Raw genomic sequence first — 25,184 nt, 5'->3', positions numbered from 1 at the left:
GGACTTGAGGCAAAGAAATTTGAGCTAGAGGTCTGGATAGGTTCTTCACATAACAATGAAATTATCCAGGCTGACACTAAAGCTGCAAGCAACTGACATTTTGTTTTCACTTTAGCAGGTGCTGTCCTCAGAGTGGGATATTTAGTGGTGACATACCCGGTGGCTCAGATGGTAAAGCATCTGCCTACAATGCGGGAGACCTGGGTTCGATTCCTGGGTTGGGAAGATCTCCTGGAGAAGGAAATGGCAACCCACTCCAGTATTCTTGCCTCGAAAATCCCACGGACGGAGGAACCTGGTAGTCTACAGTCCATGGGGTCACAGAGTCGGACACGACTGAGCGACATTTATTTATTTACATCCTTCACTATTCCTGAAGAGATTACCGACTATTATCAAGTATGAATGCCTATCAGAGTAGAATAATTTGGGAGTTAAGAGTAGGTCTTACACAAACCTGCCTACCCTATCCTCCTCAGCCTTTATGTTCTCAAGGGTTAGTACAATACTGGGAGAGCAAAGGGGAACAGCAGCTGATATTCACATACAGGTGAAGTTCATTATCACACGTCAAAAGAACTCCTGCTAAATAGAAAAAAAAAAAAAACCTGCAAAGAACTGAACGGGTAAATAAAACGTAAGCTGTAGCAACTAATCACTTTCCTTTCTTCCTTGAAGGTAACTTTACAGTTCAGGAAGTTGAATATAGCCATCTTTATCACGTCACAACAGCCAAATGGTGACATGCCATCTCCCTTATCCAAGCTTAAATTCACCAAATGATCCTCTCCCCAGTGATTCTTTAAGGTAAAAGAAGCCATGGTTCAGATTTGCAATGCAAGGCCAAATAGTCCTCCTTAAGTTTTGGCCTGTCAATTCACCTTTTGGCATGATATCCTTTTAACTTAAAGAGGGGTCAGATACCACTGAGAGGCCTTCATACCTGACAGCAATAAGCATTACTGAAATCCCACTATAGTATGTGAACACAAAGCAGGTTTGAAAAAATCTTAAGGAACAGGATGAAATTAGAAATCCATCATGCTGTATTTTAATACTGTAGCCCAATGGCTTGCATTAAGCCAATAAATCATTAATGACTAACTTCCAGAACATACAAAAATAATTCTTTGCAAGAATAAAACTAGAGGGTATTTTTTTTTTAAATTTAAAGTTTTTCTATGAAGCAGTACATTATCAATCATACTGATACCTCTGGCATGCTCCAGAGAAAGGAGACCAAGTTTAAAATAATTTTCTAGAAGTACAGAAGTCCAAACATACCTAATGTGGAAAAAACTAAGGCTTTGAAGAAAAACTGCATTCCCGTAAGAGGACCAATGTAACAAAAGAGCTGATTGCCCAGTCTCTAAGTAGTAAGATTTTCTATTTGTACCATTTCAAGAAAATGGCTTTGAGTATCTCATTTGGAACAATTATAGTGTCTGACATGAGAAAGTACTGAAATATGAAGCATTTCTATGCTATGACAAATACACAGAAGCTGGAAGGAATAAAAAGTGCCAAAATGCAAAAGCTCAAAGATTTAGAGGAGGACAACACATTTAGTTTTATTTCAATCAAATCACAACACTTTCTTTTCCAACTGATGCAAAGTGCATCTACAATTTTCTATTACAGATCCACTTTAAAAGGTTTTCTCTGACATTACAGCAAGCCTTTGTTTCCCCCAAACAGAGGAATATTCCCAAATTCTTCCTCAAGTAAAAATAAAAACTCCATTCCAGTAAATGGCAATACATGAAATTACAGTAAACCAGACACTTGAAAGGATAGCCAAGAAGTCTTCCAACAGTTTATTAGAAAGAATGTAGACATTAAAAAAAATCCTCACTGTCATGAACATAAATTGAGGTTTTCAGCCCAGGTACACGCTGAATCCAAAAAAAAAAAAAAAGGAATAAAAAATCCAATAGTGTATTAACATTTTTTTCCACTCATTTGCCATACTGACAGTGCAAATACAAATTTGGTCTAAATGTACAGACTCTCAAGCAACAATGTACAGCCTTTCTTCGTCCTCCATGCTAAGAGATGTAAAAGTTTAAGGGTCAAACAATACCAAATGTACAGGCTTCAAAACCATCTAAGTTAGGGCATTCACTAGTTTTAGCTAAGATACATCTGAAACACTGACAAGTGATCACTTACATACAATAATGTGAAGTAAATTTTTTGAAAAATAAAACTTTAGTGGAACAATCCTGAAGGATATGGCAGAGGAATAACATGTTACCAGTTTAAAAGTATCAACCAATTCTTTCAGCCACTTTTGAGTCCATGTTCTAAAATCTAAAATTTAGTTACTTTCTCTAAACCAGAGAGCTTCCTATCATGTCAGTATCTAAGTTATGAGTAAAGGAGACTTAGGTGAGATTTTTATTTATCACAACTGCTGTGTCAATTGCCTAGGACCTCAACAGCATCATGGAAATCTGGCAAATGTTCATGCACAAGGTTATTGCCTTAGCTGACTTAAAACTGCCCCATACAATGGTACATATCAACCCTTAGTGAAGCCTTAAAAAAAACAAACAGGTTGAAAAATGGGTTAAAGGAGGCAAATACAGCATCTGCCTTTACAGCTATCAACTCAGGAATTCTCTCAATTATGAAATCTTGCAGAGAAGTTATTTTTCTTTCTCAAAATCCAGCGATGACAATATCCCTTACTCCAGATCTGGCATTTCTGAAAAGATTTTTGAAAGATTAGTGAAAATTACAAGAGGATAATAACCCAACAACTTTTGAATCATTCAAATTGTTGCTTTAGCTGTTTGTTAGAGGCCATAAAGAAATAATCATGTATCTTCCATAATCACGGATCTTCTAAGAATTTTAAACAAGTAACTTCTCTATTTTAAGTTTGGTCTTTGATGTGAAATATCTCTGTGCAGATTTATTTTTACAAAGATACTTACTTTCATCATCACTGTCTTGTGAATCCTGCAGAAAGAGAAACAAAAAATTTCAACCAAATTGATCAAATACTCCTCCGCTAACTGAACAGTTTGCCTTAAAAAGTTGAAGCACTATACTTTTGACCAAAGTAGCAGAGACATGTGGTTACATTCATCTCATGAACTTATCAACGGACTTAAAAACAGGCTTATTTAAGATGAATAGTATGTACAGCTGAGAATATATCTTCCTATAAGATGTGTGCCTTTTGGAGGGAATCGAGCCCATTCTTTGAATTCCTTTCTACTAATCAAAATGAATTTTTCTATAAAATGGTTTCTTTTCTCTCTTGGCATTTAATGCAAGAGAAAAATGGCTCAATATGAAGACCACTGGAATGACAGAAGACAATGAACTCTAATCCTAACTGTTGAACTATTTAAATAAATATTTTCCAAACAAGATCGAAAAACTTAAGATGTTAACAGGATGCCAGGTGGGAAAATTTTGAGAAGAGTGGACCAGTATATCCTTACAGACTCACAACATCCACTTGTTTACTATATGTCTCTCTGACCATCCTGCTGTTAAAACCTGTTTAACTTTGTCAAAATATTCCCTGAACTGTTAATTGAATAAGGTATATGTCTCTGCACAATAATTATTCTGAACTATAAATCTGGTCCCTTTAAGAATGATCCATGGGACACCTGATTCCTAGTAGGTATCCATCCCTCTAAAATGAAGACTTCTAAAAGAATTGGTTTTCCCTGTAATACTTTTTAGGAAAAAAACCAACCAGTGGCAAAAAAAAGCAGTCTTGATTTATATAAAACAACCTGTAAATACATTGTTTCTTACTATTTTATTAAACATAGAAAAGAATAGACTTACATCATCTGCTCCATCTACTTCTGGTAAATCTACATCCTCATCACCACCCATGTTGTTCATCATCTATTCGAAGTGTAAAAATTAGTTTTAAAAATGATGTTAAATTAAGCCCCAATTATTAGGTTGCACACTCCAGAATAAACCTTAGCTCTGCCATAGATTTCCACCAATTAAAAAAAAATTCAACTATAGATTAGTTAGGTACTTTCCTTTCTGGAAAAGTTAGATTTTATGTAATTACATAAAATCCTGAAACTGTAGTAGGAAGTTAAGAGTAAGTTCTCATTGAAGAAAAGTGAAATTTTAAAAATTCATCCAATTAGACACGTATGTATGATGCAGAAATTAAATACCACAATCCTGAACAGCAGGCACCTCTGGTGACTAAGAATGGGATTATTTTTAGTTGTTAAGTTTTGTATGTTCAACTAAGTGGCGTGTGTATTATGGTATTCTCATTGTAGTTTTAAATATTGTGAAGAATCAATGGTAGCTTAAAAATAAAAGTCCTTTGGGCTGATTAGTTTGTATAAAAGCCTTGAACTGAATTCAGCTAAACACCAGTAACTAAGTTAAAATCAGAAAATAAACATAATCCTTGAAAGAAAACATATAGGCTGTGTAAAATACTCTTATATACTTAAAATAAACCGGACCCAACAGAGAATAAGAACTGCAATATAACGTAAAGAGGTATAAATAAGCAGACTGAATAATTCATATGGAACTTCAAAAACACATGCTTACCTGAACTTCAGAGTTAGAAGGGGTCTTAAAAAGATACTGACTCAAAAACCTTTCAGTATAAAAATCCTGAGCATCTACTCTCAAATAATATGAGTAACTAGTGAAGTTTTCCTACATCTGAAGACACTAAATACTGGTTAAGATTCTTTGAGCAGGAAAAATACTCAGAAGGGTCCAAAGTGCAATACTAGATGTCAAGATGCAATGGCAATAGATGCAGAACTGAATACATTAAATAGTTTACTTAGGAGATTGTTAAAAGTTGTGACGTGCACATCTGGGTAAATGGTGGCACCAATTAGTACAGGTAAGGAGTAGCACAGTTTAGGAGAATGAATATCATTTCTCCCTTCTCTCTTTTGAAATCAAGGTACTAGACCCATATGAGAGATGTTAAATAAGCAACTGCATACATGAAATTTGGTACTTACTTTTTAACTTTTTTTTTCCCAAAGAAACAGTAAAAATTAGCTGTTGTACTGACCATATAGTTTATTTTCCCTTACACATCAATTTTAGAACTTGACACTAATTTTTAAAAACTTGTAAAAAAACACTCTTGAAAGTAAAGTAATGCAGGTCCTTACATATCACTAGGCCTTTAAAACCAAATTAAACTGCCTAGAAACAAGTATACTGACAGGGAGGCGGAAGAATGCATTTAAAAGAACTTACCTCAGAGAAACGATCAAAATTAGACATGTCCTCGTCAGAATCATCTTCCCAGTCTTTCCAATTATTAAAGTCCACACTAAGCCAATTAAGCTATAGATCAACACAAATATCACCCTCTGATTAATTATTGAATTGTGGAGTTCATACTCACTAGCAAGGCATGGAATCAGCACAAAGAAAGAATAGACTAGAAAAATCAGTCAATCAAATGCAATATATATTAGTAAATATAGTTTCATGGAGTCTCAGTTGTCAGAAACCTTTTTTCTTTAAAAAAAAAAAATCACTAATAGAAACTATTCAAATTCAGATAATTAACTTATTATTTTTTAAATGCCACCATGATATACTCTGATCTGATATTTCAGTAATTTATACCTTTAAGTCTTTCTCTTGAATGCAAAAGAGCCTGCATCAATTAGAGACTGATCTTATTCTGACCACCCTTGGTACTGACACTAATAAATCTCAAAGTAGAGAAAAGCGTATGGAACACAAGGTCTTAATAGAAATATGCCATGAAATAAACACACTATAATTCCTCATACCAATTTTTAAAAATACCAGTTCCAGGTGTATAACATTGTCACTTGACATCTGTATACAACTACAAAGTGATTACCTTCCAAGTCCACTTATTGTCTGTCACTATAAAACTGACTCCTTGTACCCGTTTATCTACCCCTTCAACTCCCCCTCCCCTGCTCGTAATCATCAATCTGTTCTCTTTATGTGTCTTTTAGTTTTGTTTGTTGTATTTTTTAAAATTAGGTTTGTCTTTTTCCTTCTGACTCATTTTACTTATTACCCTCAAGGTCCATCCATGTTGCTGCAAATGGCAAGATTTCATTCTTTTAAAATGGCGAAATACTAATCCACTGAACAGACACACACACACACCAGTTTACCATTCATTCATCAATAGATACTTTGGCTGCTTCCGTATTTTGGTTATTTTAAATAATGCTACAATGAATAGAGATGGCACACATTTTTTCCAACTAGTGTTTTCATATTCTTCAGATAAATACCCAGAAGTGGAATGCCTAGATCATATGGTAGTTCTGCTCTTTAATTTTTTGAGAATCTCTATACTATTTTCCATAGTGGCAACATCAGTTTATAATCCCAACAAAGCATTTCTTATTGGCCTTCTTGACATCAGCCATTCTGACAGTTAGAAGATGATATCTCATTGTGGTTTTAATTTGGATTTCTCTAATAATTAGTGATGAACCTGGGCCAAGGCAATGAAAGCCTGGAATCCTAATCATTAGGTCACCAGGGAACTGCTCTACCTGTTCCTTTCTTTAATTTTTATTTTATATTGGAGTATAGCAGAAGTCTGCCCCCTTTTTAATTGGATTTTTGTTGCTGAATTGTAGGAGTTCCTCATATACATTAGATATTAACCTTTTATCAGATACATGATTTGTAAATATATTTTCCCATTAAGTAGGTTGTCTTTTCATCTTGGTGGTTTTCTTTGCTGGGCAGAAACTTTTTAGTTTGATGTCAATGTATCTTTAATTATTTTAAAATACCTAACTTTCAAAAAAAGGAAAAGAAACCTACCTTTGCCCTTTCTTTCGTTAACCTTGGCCATGACTGGCCAGATTCTCCTTTTCGTAAACAACATAAAATTGATCTGTCCGTTCTTTTATGCTTGGAATCCTAAAACAAAAATAAATGTTTTCACAGTTATAACTCTCTAGTATCAATATAGGATATAAAGTTGCTTGGTGTCATTTATTTCCTCCTCATTTCTTTCCGTACACCCTGAAACATCTAGGCTACTGAAGATTTCATAAGCTATCCAATAGCAAAAGTATCATTTTTTGCCTCCCCTGACCAAGGTGAACAGCATAAAAAGTTTAAAAAAAATTAGTAAACATGGTGTAAGCATAGAACATACTTAGCTACATCTATGCTTAAATAAAACAAGCAGAGTACTGTCATTATATTAACTACACTGCAATTTTAAAAAGGTTAAAAAAGACAGTACTGTCCTGAGTCTAAACATTGATAACAACAAAAATAATATGCAAAGTAGTAGTTACAAGATGGAAAACAGTGCAAACCATGTAATTATATTTAGCCTCTGAACTGTTAAGAATTAATATTCATCTCTAAAATGAGTATTTAAATTATGTCCATTTCCTCACAATTTAAATTTAAATTTTTGGGGGGATTAAAGTTTCAAAACTACTTACATTTGGATCAATACAGTGAAAAAGATCAATTTCATTTAAATGTTTAAAATTATCACTTCCTCCAAGACAACTGTACAAAAAAAAGGAGGGGGAAAATGAGTCTCTTCAAAGAGGTATAGATTAGTAATAACTTCAGAGAAAACACAAAACAAGCAAACCAAAGCTATTCAAGTTGTCGGAAACAAGTTTTTCATCCAAGGATGTAAAAATGGTAATTTACCTGAATGTAAGTTTTGATTTTTCAAAATTTACATTAACATCTTTACTGTCTTCAACACAAAACTCAATGAAGACATAGTCCCTCCGATCGTACCACTTTGCAGAAGCAGGTTGCCTATAGTGAGATAAAATTAGACAAAGTTAAGCCGAAATTCACTAAGTGGGTATTTACATAACCTCTGAAATTTAGCATGTAAGTAACATACTTCTATTCTCCATCAGAGTGTTATTTTGAGGCAATATATTACAATTTCAAATGTGAACTATTAATATGTTTTTTCCTAACAGGTGCATTTCAGGTTAAAATGCAATGATACTGTTTCCTCATAGGAAGAGATTTTAAAACGTAAGACCAAAATGTTCAATGGAGTTAACCATTTAGGCAGCCCTGTTAAAATCTGTGTGCTACTTCTTTCAGCCCTGCTCTTAAAAATTCAACTTCACAGGATTTAAAAGAACTAATCCATTGTCATACGAAATATAGTACGCAACATTTCTACTTACAATTCGAGAAACGTGGGGGGGAATTTTTTAGAAGTATGAGAAATGACAGTATTTCAAAGTTCTGCCTAAAGCTCTACTCATCCATTAAAAATTATGTTTTAAATATAGCTAAAAATCTGCTAGAAGCAAATACAGTCAAATATGGTTAATTAACAGGCAGTAAAGATTATAAGCACTTCCCAGGTGGTGCTAGTGGTGAAGAATCCACCTGCCAATGCAGGAGATGCAAGAGACATGAGTTCAATCCCTGGGTAGGGACGAAAACAGGAAATGGCAACCCAATCGGTATTCTTGCCTGGAAAATCCCATAGAGAGAGGATCCTGGTGGGCTACAGTCCATGGGGTCACAGAGAGTCAGACAATACTGAGTGCACACACACACAAGATTACATGTGATAAATAAAATTTTTCTTTGTTATCTTCAAGACCAAGACAGGTTACTTCGATAAATATTTACACACTCATACAAACTCCAAGAATTCTCACACACACGCAGGCAGGCACGCACGAAGAACAGGTAGATTAACAGCACTTGCCTGTAAAGCATGAGCCAGAAAGAGAAAAGAAAGGAAATAGAGCCATATCGATCCTAACTGTTCCAATTATTTAAAAAACCGTTTATTTTCCATTTTGGGTGCAATTTTTAAAAATAAGTATGTGCCACTTTGATCATCTAAAAATCAAAGTTACAGGAATTATTTGTATTTTTTAAACTTTTCTATAAACCCAAAACTTCAAATCAAAACTTTTTAAGAAATTAGTTATATCTTCAAACACTATTCATAAATCAACTCAACATAAAGGAATTGTTTGCTTCCGAAATTCCCAATCCTAAGGTGTAAGTAACCGTTTCAAGTTCTAAAATGTTACAGCCACAGCTCATTTTTACACAATGATTACACTTGTGTAATGGTTAAACTAGTTGCCAGACACTACTCTGGAACACTGGTATCAGCTCTGAAATTAAAAGTTATAAATGGCGGGACTTCCCTGGTGGTCCACTGGCTAAGATTCCAAGCTCCCCATGCAGGTCAGGTTTGATCCCTGGTCAGGGAACTAGATTCCACAAGCCGCAACTAGGGAGCCCACATGCCACAACTAAGATCCAGCACAGGCAAATAAATATATATATAAAAAAAAATTATAAACAGCAATTTCCAAAGCTGAAATACCAACAAATCAGCAAGAGTAACAGCTATTTCTTTAGGCATCTACTGGCAGACTTGGGTGGGATTTAAAAATGTCTTTGAAGAATGTCTATGACTTCCCTGGTGGCTCAGACGGTAAAGCGTCTGCCTACCATGTGGGTGACCTAGTTCGATACCAAGAAAATGGCAACCCACTCCAGTACTCTTGCATGGAAAATCCCATGGATGAAGAATCCTGGTAGGCTACAGTCCATGGGGTTGCTAACAGTTGGATACGACTGAGCAACTTCACTTTGAAAAAGAACCAAACTTCTGTGGACTAAAAAAATTAAAAATAAAAACCACAATTTCTAATGTTACCATGTCAATGTACATAAAATAAATGATTTAGGAGTTTATTAATAGGTTCCAATAGGCCACACATTACCTCTGGTTCATTTTCTTGCCAAAACAGCTTTCTCAATATGTGGTAACATGTTTGGTCCTTTCTATGCAGCTTGTGGGATCTTAGTTTCCCAACCAGAGATCAAATGGGCCTTCAACAATTAAAGCACCAGGAGTCCTAATCCCTGGACTGAGAAGGAATTCCCCCCATGTTTGTTCTATAACGGAAAATATTTATTATTTGTTAACTCATTACTGACTAGGGAATTTTTGCAAAAACATCAGTGGCTGGAAATTTGTTATATAAGTGAATATTTAAACATCTCTGGTCAATAATGTTTGGGTAACAAAGGTTTGGGCTTCCCAGATGGCTCAGTGGTAACAAACCTGCTTGCCAATGCAGGAGATGCAGGTTTGATTCCAGAGCTAGGAAGATGCCCTGAATAGGGAATTGGCAACCCACTTTAGTATGCTTGCCTGGTAAATCCCATGGACAGAGCCTGGCAGGCTACAATCCATGGTGGTCCAAAGAGTCAAACATGACTTAGGAACTAAACAATAAAACAAATTAATATATCTTTGGTCATTAATATGTCAGAACTTCTCTATGATCCAGTGGTTGAGAATCTCCCTTTGAAGGGGACTTGGGTTGAGCTCTTGCTGGAAAACTAAGATCCCATATGACTGAGGGAAACTAAGCCCACTAACTGCAATTACTGAGCCCAGGGCTCTGCAATGAGAAGCCTGCATACTGCAAAGAGGCCACATGCTACAATGAAGACCTAGCGCAGCCAAAATTTAAAGAAATAAAAAATAAAAACAATGTTTTGCCCACTTCAGGCAAAAAAAGTATGGTGTCTCTCTCCTTGGCCAGTGACAATTTGAAAGAATGATTGCAAATTGATCCAAATACACTGACTATAAATACTCCAAATTTATACTGATTTAAAAACTATCCACAATTCTAGATTACCAGAAGATAATACAGCTCCAATTCTTTACAAAAAGGCAACTGAGAAGAAAGAACAGGCATCTATCCTCTTTTCCCTTTATGAATGTTTAAATTTTGTTTATCCATTTATATTTTACTTTTGGCTGCACTGGGTCTTCACTGCTGCTCTCAGGCTTTCTCTATTTGCAGTGAGTGGGAGCTACTCTCTAGTTGCAGTGCTCAGACTTCTCCTGTTGCAGAGTGCAAGTTCTAGGGTGTGCAGGCTCCACTTCTAGCTCTAGTGGAATGCAGGCTCAGCAGTTCTGATACACAAGCTTAGCTGCCCTGTGGCATGTGGACTCTTTCCAGATCAGCGATAGAACCCACGTCCTCTGCACTGGCAGAGATTCTTTACCACTGGACCACCAGGGAAGTCCCCTTTATGAATCTTTATTAATGATACCTGAATAGGACCATTTCATGAAGGAAGCTTCCTTACAGAATTCTAGCTCTGGTGTGGAATAAAATGTGAGAGGTGAAAACAAAAAATAAAATAAAATCACCATTTTTCAATCTTTATACTGATTTGGCAGTTATTCATCAATAAATAGGACCATGAGTAATGATTAGATGAATAGCAGATAAAGAATTTATGATCTCAGCATCACCAAAAGTTGGACAACCAGACATTTACCTCCTGATTTGATCAACATGATTCATTCCAATCTAGAACTTAACTGTTCTAGATTAAAAGAGACCTAAGAACTATCGAACAAGCACAAATTGTAAATCTGGTATGCATCTCAATTCAAACTGAATATAAAAAAAACATTCCCGAAACCGTGGAAACCTGTCCTAGATATGGACAGAGTATTAGACAACGTGAAAACTGGTAGTTTTGTTAGGTGTGAAAGGCACTGCTTTACCAAAAAAAAAAAAAAAAAAGCACCCAAGATTAAAAGAGAAGTACATGAGGCTTACTTTAAAATAATTAAGGAAAAAAAAGGAGAGAGAAAGCTACATGGCAATGACCTGCTAAATGTTCAAACTGCTAAGTGTAGATGGGTTTATTATTTTCACACTTTAGAAAAATGATATTAAATGGTTTTGACACAGAATGGTTTGTTTCTTTAGAGCAACATAATCTAATGGCGAAACTTATTTAAAAAGAAAAATCAATCCTTTCCATTCAATTAAGACACAAAGCAACAAAGACTGTAATAGCTACAGACCAGAAGATCTATTTAGGATTTATTGCCCAATTGTCATTTATCCTCAAGTTTTAGAAATTGTTGTTTTGGTAAACAAGAATTGCCTGTTGTCAAAGGTATCCAGATTGCAGATGTTCCTTATTTAAAGCAACATGTCTGGGATTTTCAATGTAAAATCCACTGGGGAAAAGAGAGGGGGGTAGATAAAATAAGAATAACCCTGTACTGGTAAAGGTTGGGACTGAATAATGGGTTTCTGAAGAATTCATTGCAGTATTCTATCTTTCCTGTAGTAACACTAAAAACAATTACCCAGATTTTTTGAAAATGAATTTTTATTGGCCCAAGTTGACTTACAATGTTGAATTAATCTGATTAATGAGAAGATTCTTCTCCCAGCATGTTTACCAATGGCTATTTCAATACTGGTAAACACGCTTTTCCAGCCAATTTAACAATGTAATCTGAAATAGTTAACAGTACCATTTACCATGTTAAAGTAGAGTGTTCACCTTCTTAAAGTGGAGTTACGCATTAAGAACCTATAGTAATGGAGGAGGACCACCACTGGTGACCTGGCAGCTCTATCAAAAACCAAGTACATAAACTCTTCGGTTTCTGTTCATATCAAGGACAAAGGAATCAGGGAGAATCTTTCTTCTTTCCTTGAATTCACATTCAGTAATCTAGATTTACATCATTGTTACAGCCTGAATTGTGTCCCAAATCCTATGTTAAGTCCTAAACCTCATGTGACTGTATTTGGAGACAGGGCCTTTAACATAAAATGAGGTCTTAGAGTGGACCATAATGCAGTATGACTAATGTCCTTGTACGAGATCACAATAGCTACAATAAACCAACCTAAATGTCCATACATAAGAGGAACAGATGAAGAAAATGTGATAGGTCTATACAATGAAATATTACTCTCAGCTGTAGAAAGGAATGCAATAACACCATTTGTAGAAACATGAATGGACCTAGAGTTTGTCATACAGAGGGAAGTCAGAAAGAGAAAAACAAGTATCATATAATATCGCTTATATATGGAATCTAGAAAAATGGTACAGAAGAATTTATTTGCAATGCAGAGAGAGTCAGTCAGATGTAGAGAACAAATTTATGGTTACCAAGCAGAGAAGGGAGGAGTGGGAAGAATTGAGAGATTAGGACTGACATATACACACTACTATATATAAAACTGACAACTAATGAGAACCTATTGAATAGCACAGGGAACTGTGGTGATCTAAATGGAAAGGAAATCTACAGAGAGGATATATGTATACATAACTGACTCACTGTGCTGTACAGCAGAAACAACACTGTGAAGCAATTATACTTCAATAAAATTAATTTTAAAAATACATTAATTTTTAACAAAAGATTAGGACCATTGCAGAGGGAAGACCCTGTGAAGATAGATGAAGGCCATTTGCAAGCCAAGTAGAGAGGCTTCAAAAGAAACCAACCTTTCTGACACCTTGATCTTGAACTAACCACTCTCCAGAATTGTAAGGAAAAAATTTTTACTGTTTAAATCATCCATCCTCTAGTACTTTGCTATGGCAGCACTAACAAACTAATATGATCATTTTACCAGATAATAAAAGCAAAATCAAATGATCCAAATCAGAGGTTGGCCCAGGAGCCATTTGGTGTGTGTATATATGTGCATATGTATGTCAATTATTTATTTATTTATTTGTGGTTGTGTGGGTCTTCATTGCTTTGTGCAGGCGTTCTCTAGTTGTGGTGAGTGCGACTACTCTTTGTTGCAGAGCATGGGCTCAGCAGTTGTGGTGCACAGGCTTAGTTGCTCCACAGTATGTGGAATCTTCCTGGACCAGGGACTGAACCTATGTCCCCTGCATTGCAAGTGGATTCTTATCCACTGAGCCACCAGGGAAGTCCTAACTTTTGTAATATTTAAGAGTTGAAAAAATAAGAATGTGAGACAGGGATACTCATGGCCTGTAAAGCCTAATAGTTACCAAGTGACCCCGATCTAAACCATCAGAAAATACAAGAGGAAATCCTACCCTTAACCTAAATAGTAACAGACACACATATTCACTCACTTGAAAGGCAAACCAAGTGTTTATGAAATCCTTTTTGTCTTCTGTGAGGATCATATCACATCACCCTTTTTTCCTATTAACCCAGAGAAAGGCTGATTTTAAACTCTAGCATCTAAATTATGTTAGATTTATCTCTAGTCTTATACAAACCCTGGCAAAATCCCGTACTACCGTTCAAGTCTGTTAATCCATTTTTTAATACTAACATAGATGCAAAACTTTTTTCATCTCTCTATACATTATGTAAATAAGCCACTAATTACAACACCACCCAAAATCCCTGAAGTGGGACATTCCAAGTTGTTCTGACAAGTATTTTCAAGTTCAATATTTAGGGCTGTCTCAATTTGAGCAATTAAAATTTGCATTACCTAAAATTCTCCTCTGTAGTTTTGACTAAAATTTCTTAGCTTGTCTTTGAATGACAGTGGAAACCACATTTGTTCCCAAATACTGCTTTTAGCATACTAGAATCTGGTTCATCTTAACTATGGCTTGTAAGAAAACAATAAGCACTTCTTTCCTCATTTTAAATTGGAGAATGATTCTTTACAATGTTATGTTGGTTTCTACCTTACAGCATGAATCAGCTCTAAGTATACATATGTTGCTTAGCTGCTCAATCATGTCTGACTTTTTAGCAAACCCATGGACTGTAGCCCACCAGGCTCCTCTGTTCATGATTTTCAATTCAAGAATACCGGAGTGGGTTGCCATTTCCTACTTCAGAAGATCTTCCCAACCTAGAGATCGAACTCACATCTCCTGCATTGGAGGCAAATTCTTAACATTGAGCTCTCAGGGAAGGGCATTTCTCCCTTTAAAAAAATGGATGCACCACTGACTTCCCCTAGTGGTCCAGTGGTTAAGATGCCATTTTCCCAATGCAGGGGTTATGGGTTCATTCCTTGGTCAGGATCCTGTGTGTGGCATAGCTTGGCCAAAAAAACAAAACTAAAAATGTTCTACTTTTGTAGAAGTACTTAAAGGGCTTGAAAAATGTGATACGAGCACACACTAAATGACAATAATCTTTGTGATTAAACAAATATTGTTAAATGTGTTAAGTTTTGGGACTTCCCTGATGGTCCATGCTCCCAATGCAGGGGACCCAGGTTCAATCCCCTGTCAGGGAACTAGATACCACACATCTCAACTAAAGATTCTGCATGCCACAGTGAAAACTGAAGACACAACTGAAACCTGGCACAGCCAAAGTAGTAAGTACATTTTGAAGAGATAAATCTGGGCTTCCCTTGTGGCTCAATGGTAAAGAATCTGCCTGCCAATGCAGGAGACACAGGTTCGATCCCTGGTCCGCGAAGATCCCACGTGCCACAGAGCAACTAAGCCTGTGCAGACTTTATTGAGTCTGTGCTCTAGAGCTTGAGAGCCTAACTACTGAAGCCCAACGTGCCCTAGAGCCCACGCTCCCCAGCAAGTGAAGCCACTGCAAGGAAAACTGCGGGCACTGCAACTAGGTAGCCGCCCTCCCACTGGTAGCAACTAGACAAAAACCCATGCAGCAACAAAGACCCAGCACAGCCAAAAAAAAATAAATAAATAAAAATGTATTAAGTTTTATCTTCAACTGATGGGCACATATAGAAATTAATCAAGCAAAAAAGTATTACTTTTTTACTGAAAGGCCAATTTCTTTGGATGTGAAAAAAATTGGAGGGGAGAAGAAAAGGGCAGAATCTCTTAAAAGAGAATCTATGGTAATCACTCAATTAAGAGAAAGATCAGTCTGATCAATTTATAACTAATAAATATTCCCAAAATAAACATTTCCCTAATAAAGGGCTCACAAACAAGTCAAATGTAATTTGAGGGTATATACTCCTTTGGTGGTACTTCTTTTCCAGATTTCCCCAAATACAGCAAAGTCTCAGTTAACAGAATCTAAAGCTATAGATGACTCTCACCAACTTTACCTTTCAACTAGAGACCAGCAATCTACTTTTGAATCTATATGATATATAGCTGAATTTGACCAAAAATGTGATATAGCAGAACACAGGACCAGCTGTAGAAGATCTGAGTTAGTCCCAACCTTCACCGTCAAGAACCTCATATAGTCAAGCCTTATAGCTAAGAGATTTAGTTTGAATATTATTCAATGAACAAGTATTTATTGAACACGATACCAGGAACTGTCTAGAGACAACTGTCCAGAGATAAATCCTCTGCCTTTAAGAAGCTCACATTCAAGCTGGATGACATTTAGCCCCAAAGTCTTCTATGCAACATGGGCATAGATGGTTCAGATCCATTACTAGTTATGGTTTATCTTTTTTAGAGCATAAATATGTGATATACCATAAGATACTTGTGTTGGTTACCACTTTGAAAGGTAACTCATTTGTGTGTTTAACTGTAAGATACATTATGACATACAACCTCACATACTTTATTCAGAAGTAATGATAGTCCCCCATGAGTTTATTTTTAATGGAACATGTTTATTTGAATTAAGATCACTTTGAATTCTAAGATACAACAATAGTAATCAGAAGATTAAACTTTTTTGAAAATAGAACTTAATGGAGTAAATATACTCTATGTTTAGAGGATAAACTAAACATTTCTAGTAAATGGAAAGCTTCTTAAAGACTAGAATCACTCATTTTTAATATACCTAGAATATTTTTAAACATCTAGAAAAATTACAGGGACTTCCCTGTAGCCCAGAAGCTAAGACTCCATGCTCCCAATCAAAGGGGCCGAGGTTCTATCATCCCTGATCAGGGAACTAGATCCCACATTCCCACATGCTGGAACTAAGACCAGGCACAGCCGAACAAATAAATAAACATTAAAGATAAAAAAAAATTTTAAAAGGAGAAAACAGAAAAAAAGTTTAAAAAAGATGTCACTGAAGTTCAGAATAACTGATACTTTAAGTCTGTCAACTGGCCTATCATTTACAAAAAAAGAAACTGTAATCGTATTTCAGTTTGTATCAAGTGAGGAATGATATGGAAACAAGAATATTCTGCTAAAAAAGAAAAAAAAGCAGTTCCAGTTAGTTAAGTATTATCAAAAGTCCTGCCTGTAAACATCTAAAACCAAACTCTCTTTCACATATTCTTTGCTCACAGAAACCCTGATATGCTTCTCATATTTTCAGATCTTCTGTATGTCAGTTGCACTACTATGTAGAACTTTCTGGAAAAATGATCTGAATATACATGCAAGTCCAGTGATTCCCAAACTGGGTGCCAAGGTGGATCACAGCTCTATGGGAGAATTTACAGAGCTGTCACAGGAGATTTCAAATTTAAAAGAAATTCAGCGATACTCAGCTTCAGTCAAGATACCAAGTAGCTCAGTTTCAACAGTAGATTGCACTATATCCTTCTCCACTAAGTTTCATCTTTGCAAAATTGGATTTCTGGAGGCTGTTCTAATTTAAAACTAACAAAATAACACAACAAACAAACCAAAAACAAACAAAAAAAAAAATCAGTGAGGAATTGAGATTGAAGTATCCAATCTGATTTCAAGGTATAACAAGTTATAGAGTGCCCAAAAGGCAGACACCTTCCATTAATAACCACAGTTATAGAATAAACTACATTTTCCTTGGAATTTATGTGTATTAGTTTTCCAAATAGTTAGGAGGCTGTGAGGACAAAGCATTTAAGTTGTTTGGATCCAACTACCTAATAAATAGAACTGCTAGGGTACGCCATTTGGCGGTCTAGCAGCACCATTAAAAAACTAACCAACCCAAAACCCCAAAACAGTTAACAAAAACAGAAACACTACCAAGACACCAAGGGGTGAGTGAACCTTTGTGCTAGTTCCTTTCTTTGGTAATTACTACTTTAAAATATAAAGGTGAATGTGTTCTTAAATACACTATTCCCGCCCCAACTTAGTGCCTGCCTTCCAAGCAACTCTATGACTTTCTCACATTACCACTTGTGTGCTCATATCCTTTTAACATCGTCAAACCCGGTGAAATTTTTAATTTTTCTTCATATAAATAAAACTGAAGTAAGGTCAACGTAACAGACTTCAGAGCCTCATATCTCAGGAAGTGGCAAGGTTTTAATAGAAGCAGTTATATTAAATAATAAAACTGAGTGGTTAGTGATAGTGAAGTTGCTCAGTCATGTCCAACTCTTTGCAACCCCATGGACTGCCGCCCAGCAGGTTCCTCTGTCCATGGGATTCTCCAGGCAAGAATACTGGAGTGGGTTGCCATTTCCTTATTGGAAATATAAGGACCACTTGGAAAATTATTCTCCCTTTTCATAAAGTAGGGGAAAAAAAACTTTCTGTCAGGAATTCCAGGTTCAAATCATAGTTGAAGAACTAAACCTTGTAATAATACTAAAAATTTAAAAAACACCTCTGTGACTTACATCCTTTCAGTACACAAAGATAATTAAAAATATTGATGTGGAAAGAGCCCTGACATAAACTCTTTCTAGCAATAAAGTATGGGTACATGAGAAGATCAACTATTGCATAGACAATCCACAACAACACGTTTTATTTGGCTCTGGAATACAAGATGTATTAGCATCTTCCTGGAAAACCAAAAGTTCAAAGGTGTTCTGGGTAAGTCAGCTTCTATGTAAAATCTATTACTGCCAATCTACACAGCAAATAATAACACTTTAAAATACACTAGATACAGCAATTTTCAATTCAGTGTTTCAGAACTAGATTAAGTCTAAACAGTTGATATTACAAAAGTATTTTTTCCTGGGACGCAATTATCACTAACCACTCCACAATGATACAGCTTCTAGAAGATCTTTTAACACAATTCAAAAGGGAAATCTTAACCATACATACTGGTCTGCACTCAACTGATCTGTCACTTCGCTTCTACTGCCTTCTAGTGCAAACACAGGAGAAAAAAAAGAAAATCCAGTTGCCAGGTTACAGTGGTTAGGAAATCAACACTGAACAAAAGCCAACATCAGTTACTCTTAGCTTATAGACATTAACCATATGCTGTATGGTCATTATTATCACTTGTTTCGGAGGTTGAAAACAGATGATTTTACTTTGGGAACAATCTTACAAAGCTGAATGATGACAAAGTAAGTACGATGTTAACCAACGGTAACAATAATTTCTGGATAGTGTAATAATAAGACTGGAAAGAGTGACTTCAAATAGCTCAAATCTGAACATTTTACTCCATCTCTTAATAGGTCCAACTGATATTAAAACCAACTACAATAGCTTAAAAAAGAAAAAGTAAAGTAGAGGAGAGGTCCTCAATTCCCAGCTTTCTCCAAGGTAGGAGGAATGACTTCCCTGGTGGCTCAGACGGTAAAGCCTCTGCCTACAATGTGGGAGACCTGGGTTCGATCTCTGGGTCGGGAAGATCCCCTGGAGAAAGGAAATGGAAACTCACTCCAGTATTCTTGCCTGGAGAATCCTGGTAGGCTACAGTCCGAAAGTCGGACACAACAGAGCGACTTCACTTCTATGCAAACTACTAGACAAAAGTTTAAAAACTTGAAAGAAATTTACCTCGGAAATGACGACTGAAGAGCTAAGAAGTGATAAAAAGCAGACCCTAAACCCTTGAGATGTCCGGCAAAAAACATCTTTCTCCACAACTAAAACAATGTTTCCAGCAGACATCAACAAAATGAACCCTCATCAGCCAAGATTCTTCCTAGGACTCTTACTAGAAAGTCTTTTTCAACTCAAGTAACTGATTCCTAATACTCACCTTGTAAATTCATTCAGTCATTAATAAGATATCCTAAAGAATTTGCGAGAGGGTATATATGCAGTTATCTTAAAACGAATGAGATTTACCTGGACTCTTCAAAACACTCATTTTGAAAGTAGCATTCTTAATCTACAGACAGACTGCTTTTAGAAATAGTGATTGTTACACTACCCGAGCTCTTAATCTATTTACAAATACTTAAATCTCTTACCTATTTAACTATTTCATGTGACCTCCCAGAGTGTTTCTACTTCAAACCATATTCAACATACTATTTCTTCGTGAAAAGATTTGCTTGGTTACATTAACCTATTAAAAGTTGGTAAGGCCTTACGTGAGGATTCATGTTCTCAGTTTTAAAACTTGACAATCCTTGTACATTATCTGGAATACGGATTTCTTAGAGTAAAAGCACAAACTACGTAGATTAAAAGCTATTATATACTTTTGGGGGTGGAGGAATCCTTCCAAATTCTAACGTATTACTTTACAACAATACACGCGTTCTTCTCAAGGCTTATCGTTAACTGGCTCTGGTGTTTTTTTCCATATCCATTTAGATGTCTAACTAAATATACTCACCGCATTATTTTATTAAGGAAACCCTTGAAAGAGCATTATTTTTTCCAGGAATAAAAACTGTTCCCCTCAACTGCTCTCCATATGCAATTTTTAGGAAGCATTTAGTGCCAAAAAACTCTCACATCTGAAAATGTAAAGCTTTCCCTGAGAAAAATTTAAAGGCTTGAAAGTGGCGGTGCCAAGAATTCTCATTTGGTTAAAATCATCAAGGATTCCCTGTATCATAAAACGTAAGTATCTAGTCACCTCACGTAAACAAATTTGAGCCAAGGTAACGACATACCTGTTTCATCCTTATATTAAGCCAAGATAACGAAAGCTCGCCTAAAGTTTAATATAGAACACAGAAAATGTCCACAAGTATCTCTCGACTCCAACACGTGCAGAACTCCCCGCTCAATGGTAATTCCTCGCTGCCAAGGACACGACTGAGTTTTGGCAACCTTCACTTAGCGAGACTGGAGTCAGGAGGAAGTCTGGAAAGACCACACTCAAGCAATCACGACACCCGAGAGGGAAGTTAAGTTGCGAAGAATGTATGGCCTCCCTCCAGTCGCCTGCAAGTACCTGTCGCTCGCGGGGGAGGGCCGCGTGGTGCTCTACGGCGAGCACCAGCAGCCTCGTGGTAGCACCCACCGCAGGTGCACTTGGCCCCGGGCCTAGCCCCAGCATCACAGAGCGACAGGGGCAAACTGCCCCTGGAGCGGAGCAGAGGCCCACCAGGGTCCACGCCTCCAGGGCGCCCGCGTGGTCAAAAGCTCACGGGAGATTAAGGCCTACGGCTAAGTTACCGAGAGTTTGGAGCGGCCCGCCCGGCCGATGGGGGGTAAGTGGGATTTCCGGCACAAGGAAGCCAAAGGCCAGTATAGAGGTGGGGAAAGCGGACATCGGAGGAAAAATGTCCTCCACCCGCCAACGGTAACCGGAACTAGGATAATGAACCTCCCACCCCCAGGCAAGAACGATTTCCACCGAGGAGAAAGCCGAGGGAGCCGAAAGAGGGGGAGGGGAAGGGACGGCTTTCCGGCAGCCCCCCGCGCGGCCTCGGCCTCCCTCCCGGACGACCTTCTCTCGGCGAGGTATCGCACTCACATCGTGAAACGGGGCAGGGGGACGGGCGAACGGGTGGGCGGGCCTCTCCGGCGGCAGCTCCTGGGCAGGCGACTCCTCTCCGGTGGCGACCCCGGCGTCTTCTCCTCAGTCGCGGCCTCTTCTCGCTTTCCTCAAGCGACAGCGGCGGCGGCGGGCTCGACCTGGCTCCCCAGAATGCACCGCGCGGGGAGAGCGACTCCTCCGGTCGGAGAGAAGAGGAAAGTGTAGGAAAAGGGGCGCGAGGACGGAGAATGAACGTGCGTGCGTGCAAGCGAGGGGTGGTGAGGCCGGGCGGCGGCTGGTGACGCAGCAAAATGCCCGGGCCTAGCCGCCGCGCGTGCGCACTCTTTGTTTTCGGGCTCCTGCGCGGCTTTCTAGAGATATCTACGGAAAGGGCGGGGCCTCCCAGCTCCTTCGCGATCCTTCCCGGCGCTGGCTCCGCCCTACGTCCGCAGCCTCTGGCCGGACTGGTTCCCGCCACTCATCCCGCGCTCCCCCCTAGCGGTGGAAAACCGTTGGCCGTCTAACCGCCGCGCCACGCGCCTCGGACTATCTCCCAGAAAAACGGCCGCGTTGACCGCGGGAGAAAGGCCGAGGCGGAGGGTGCGGAGCCCAGTCTCGGAAAGTGAAGTGGAGGTTCGGTTCCTCTTAAAGAGAGTAAACCAGTCTGCCGAGGAACTGCACCGCAGAAGCCTCTGCTGTACATATTTGCGGAGAAGGGCTAACTTCTGAATTAAGGGCCTGGGTCCAGCTCGCCATCTTTCTGAGGGTTGGAGATGCTGTAAAGAGGCAGCGAAAATTTGAGGTCTTCTGAGGGGGAACTTTTTACTCTTTGCGCGCGGCATTTGCACCTACTTTGAGAAATTAGTGCTATAGGTGAGACAGGAAGGTTATTTGCCGTTTAAGTTTGTAGGAATGAAGAGATTAGGACACTCCTGTCTCCAGGTATATCAGTTGGGGGATAGGCCCCCTCCCATCTTTTTCCAACAGTTATTTGTGGAACTGCCGGTTTGTGTAAGGCACTGGTTGAGGATCTTGAGGGTTGGTAAAAAACACAGTTCCTTGTCTACTCTAGAAGGTCACTTAACCCTGGAGCAAGGGGAGACATACACCAGTGCACCGCTCATTAGCAGATAAAGTTTAAGGAAAGTGCAATCGACTTGGGAAGTGTTTGGGGGCTTGCATGTTCAGCATTGAGGACTTGGTGTATATTCTGTGCAAGGCAGATGTTGGGAGCTACAGAGATTGGACCCAATGCTCGAATCTCGGTAAAAGGGGAGGTTAAACGCCAGCTCTCATATACTATGATTCTACGGAGCCTAGTACTTGTTGGGGAAAACGGAGTACACACACAAGTCAAGATATTTGAGTCCTATAATGGAAGTACAAAATATAATGGGTGCATAAAAGGAGAGGACGATAGTGACTGGAAGGGTTAGGAGAGGCCTTATGAAAAAAGATTGATCTAAAGCATGGAAATGAGTGGAGGCATGAATGACCTTTCAGTTGACTCTGGGGCATAGTTTAACCTCTGCCCAAGGATGAGTATCTAAGAGAAGGTACCTGTGTTTAAGTTTGCTACTTGTTATATAATTAGAGCTCAAACATTGTGAAGTTACTTGAGTTGCAAATTTCTGACTGATAGAAAAGGTAACCCCCAAATTAAGGGTTTTATTGCTCTGTGGGACGCTATCCAGTTTTAACATGCAACCTTATTTGAATTCTTTTATGCCCATAAATAAATAGTCCCTCAAATCTCCTTGGAACCAGCTTTACCATCTTCCTGGGTCCCTCAATGAATTGAGGAAATGCTTAAGTGTAAGTGTTAGTTGCTCAGTCATGCCCAACTTTATGGACCCCATGGGCTGTAGTCCCACCAGGCTTCTCTCTGTCCATGGAATTCTCCATGCAAGAATACTGGAGTGGGTTGCTATTCCCTTCTCCAGAGAGCATTTTTCCGAATCAGGGATCTAACCTGGGCCTCCTGCATTGCAGGCAGAGTCTTCACCATGTGAGCCACCAAGGAAGTCAAGTTAATGCTTGGCTAATCTTGATTTTGTGTTTGTGGGAGAAGCATGTTTTGAAAGTCTTTGAAAATTTTACTTTGATATCCTCAGAGGTGACATCAGAAATGAGTGGGAGTAGTACATTCCAGGCAGGGAGGGATCGTGATAGGTTAAGTGGTGGGAACAGAAGTGGATCTTGGTGGGACTGGCCAACTTTCTGTAAAGGGTCAGATAAGACCACAAGGTCTGTACTGGAACTTTTGAATTCTACTATTGTGGCATGAACTCAACCACAGAAAATATATAAGAAAACCAGAGTGACTATTTAAAAAACTGCTGAAATCTGAATTTTTTATGTCCATGTGTCACGTTGTTTTCTTTTCCATCCTTTGTAAATGTAAAAGTCATTCTTGAAGGCCATACAGAAATTAACAGCCTGAAGGCTGCAGGCCAATCCTCGGCATAGGTAGTCCAGAGCATAGGGGGAAGGTAGGTCGCAACCAGATAATGGTGGCATCTGAGTAGCAGGCTAATTGTTTTCAACTTATTTCTCTGACAGTGGGAAACTGTTGATTTTTTTTGAAGGGGAGTAACACTCTTGTGTTCTAGAAAGATTAATTTGGCACCAACATATAAGATGAACTGAAAATGGAGGAATTGAAGATAGCATTTGGAAGTCTGCAAGCTGAAACAACTGGCAATTTCCATTATCAAAAGAAAGTGCTATGGGGAAAACTGCCTTCCATACAAATTTTTTGAAAATTCAAATCCATTGCATTGTATTTTATAGTTTATTTACTACCCCCATTGTACATATTTTAAGGGATTTCACGTTAGTGTAGCTCTGGAAATGGCTTCTCACCCAGAAGTTTCACAAATACCTTGTAATCAGGATTATCCATGCATACAGCTTATCTATTAACTGATGGGGACCCAATTTGTACCAGATCTGTTTTTCAAATTCACTGAAAAGTTTTATATCTAGTAGGGAACAAAATCAAGTTTCAAGGATGTGTAGCTATAGTGTCAGGGATCTGGCGAGAAAAATATGCAACCCAAATTGGCAGAAACCAGAGAATGGTTGGTATTAGCTCCCATTTCACAAATTTGATCCTAACAGTCTTCTAAGAGAAAAGAATTCCCAGGCCAGTTTAACAAACTAGTGGACTTCCCTGGTGGTCCAGTGGTTAGGAATCCATCTGCCACTGCTGCGGACACCAGTTTGATCCGTGGTCCGGGAAGATCGCACGTTCCTAGGAGCAACTTAGCCTATGTGCCACAACTACTGAGCCCCATGTGCTTAAACTGTTGAAGCCCAAGCCTAGATAGAGCCCGTGCTGTACAGTAAGAGAAGCCATCACAATGAGAAGCCTGTACAACACTGCAGCTCGAGAGCAGCCCCTGCTCCACAACTAGAAAAACAGACCCAACATAGCCAAAAATAAAATTTTTAAAAATAACAGTAAAAAGGAACACACAGAATTTGTCAGTTTCAGTTGTAGCATCCATCTTTTCCCTGAATTTTTCTGAGTCTGGAGTTTAAGTGTCCACAGTCACTAATAGCAAGAGAGAACTTTATAGATTGATATGAGCCATTTTTTTAAAAGTCCAGTTTTATGAATGGGTTTTCTAATAAGACAAGAACTTTTGTAAATAAAAGGAAAAGGAGCAAGTAGTAATCTGTTCTAGGTATAGGGTATAAGAAATTGGTCAAAGTTTAAGGGAGACAACATGACATGTTGTAAGCATCACATATCCCATGATGTAAACATAACATATACCAACTTAAATTACTTTATGATCATAAATTACTTTTTTTTAAACTTAAATTACTTTATGATCTCTGATACCATCACACC

General features: G+C 38.1%; 1 protein-coding gene across 2 annotated transcripts; it reads right to left on the bottom strand.

The window, feature by feature from the left end:
• Positions 1-1,575: 1,575 nt before the first annotated feature.
• On the bottom strand, positions 1,576-21,601 carry PTGES3 (prostaglandin E synthase 3). 2 transcript variants are annotated; one of them, XM_068969668.1, is made up of 8 exons: positions 21,320-21,601; positions 7,672-7,785; positions 7,452-7,521; positions 6,814-6,912; positions 5,239-5,328; positions 3,817-3,879; positions 2,943-2,967; positions 1,578-2,710 (listed from the first exon to the last, which is right to left on the bottom strand). In XM_068969668.1, coding segments are annotated over exons 1-8 (483 nt in total). In that variant the 5' UTR covers positions 21,322-21,601; the 3' UTR covers positions 1,578-2,690. The 2 variants fall into 2 exon arrangements, with proteins under 2 accessions (XP_068825770.1, XP_068825769.1); XM_068969669.1 differs by lacking the exon at positions 3,817-3,879 and having other exon boundaries at positions 1,576-2,710.
• Positions 21,602-25,184: the final 3,583 nt, after the last annotated feature.

This window comes from Capricornis sumatraensis, chromosome 4 (genome assembly GCF_032405125.1).
Source record: "Capricornis sumatraensis isolate serow.1 chromosome 4, serow.2, whole genome shotgun sequence".
Lineage (NCBI taxonomy): Eukaryota > Metazoa > Chordata > Mammalia > Artiodactyla > Bovidae > Capricornis > Capricornis sumatraensis.
Note: the sequence above shows the minus strand (reverse complement) of the source record. Positions and strands in the feature narration are given on the sequence as shown.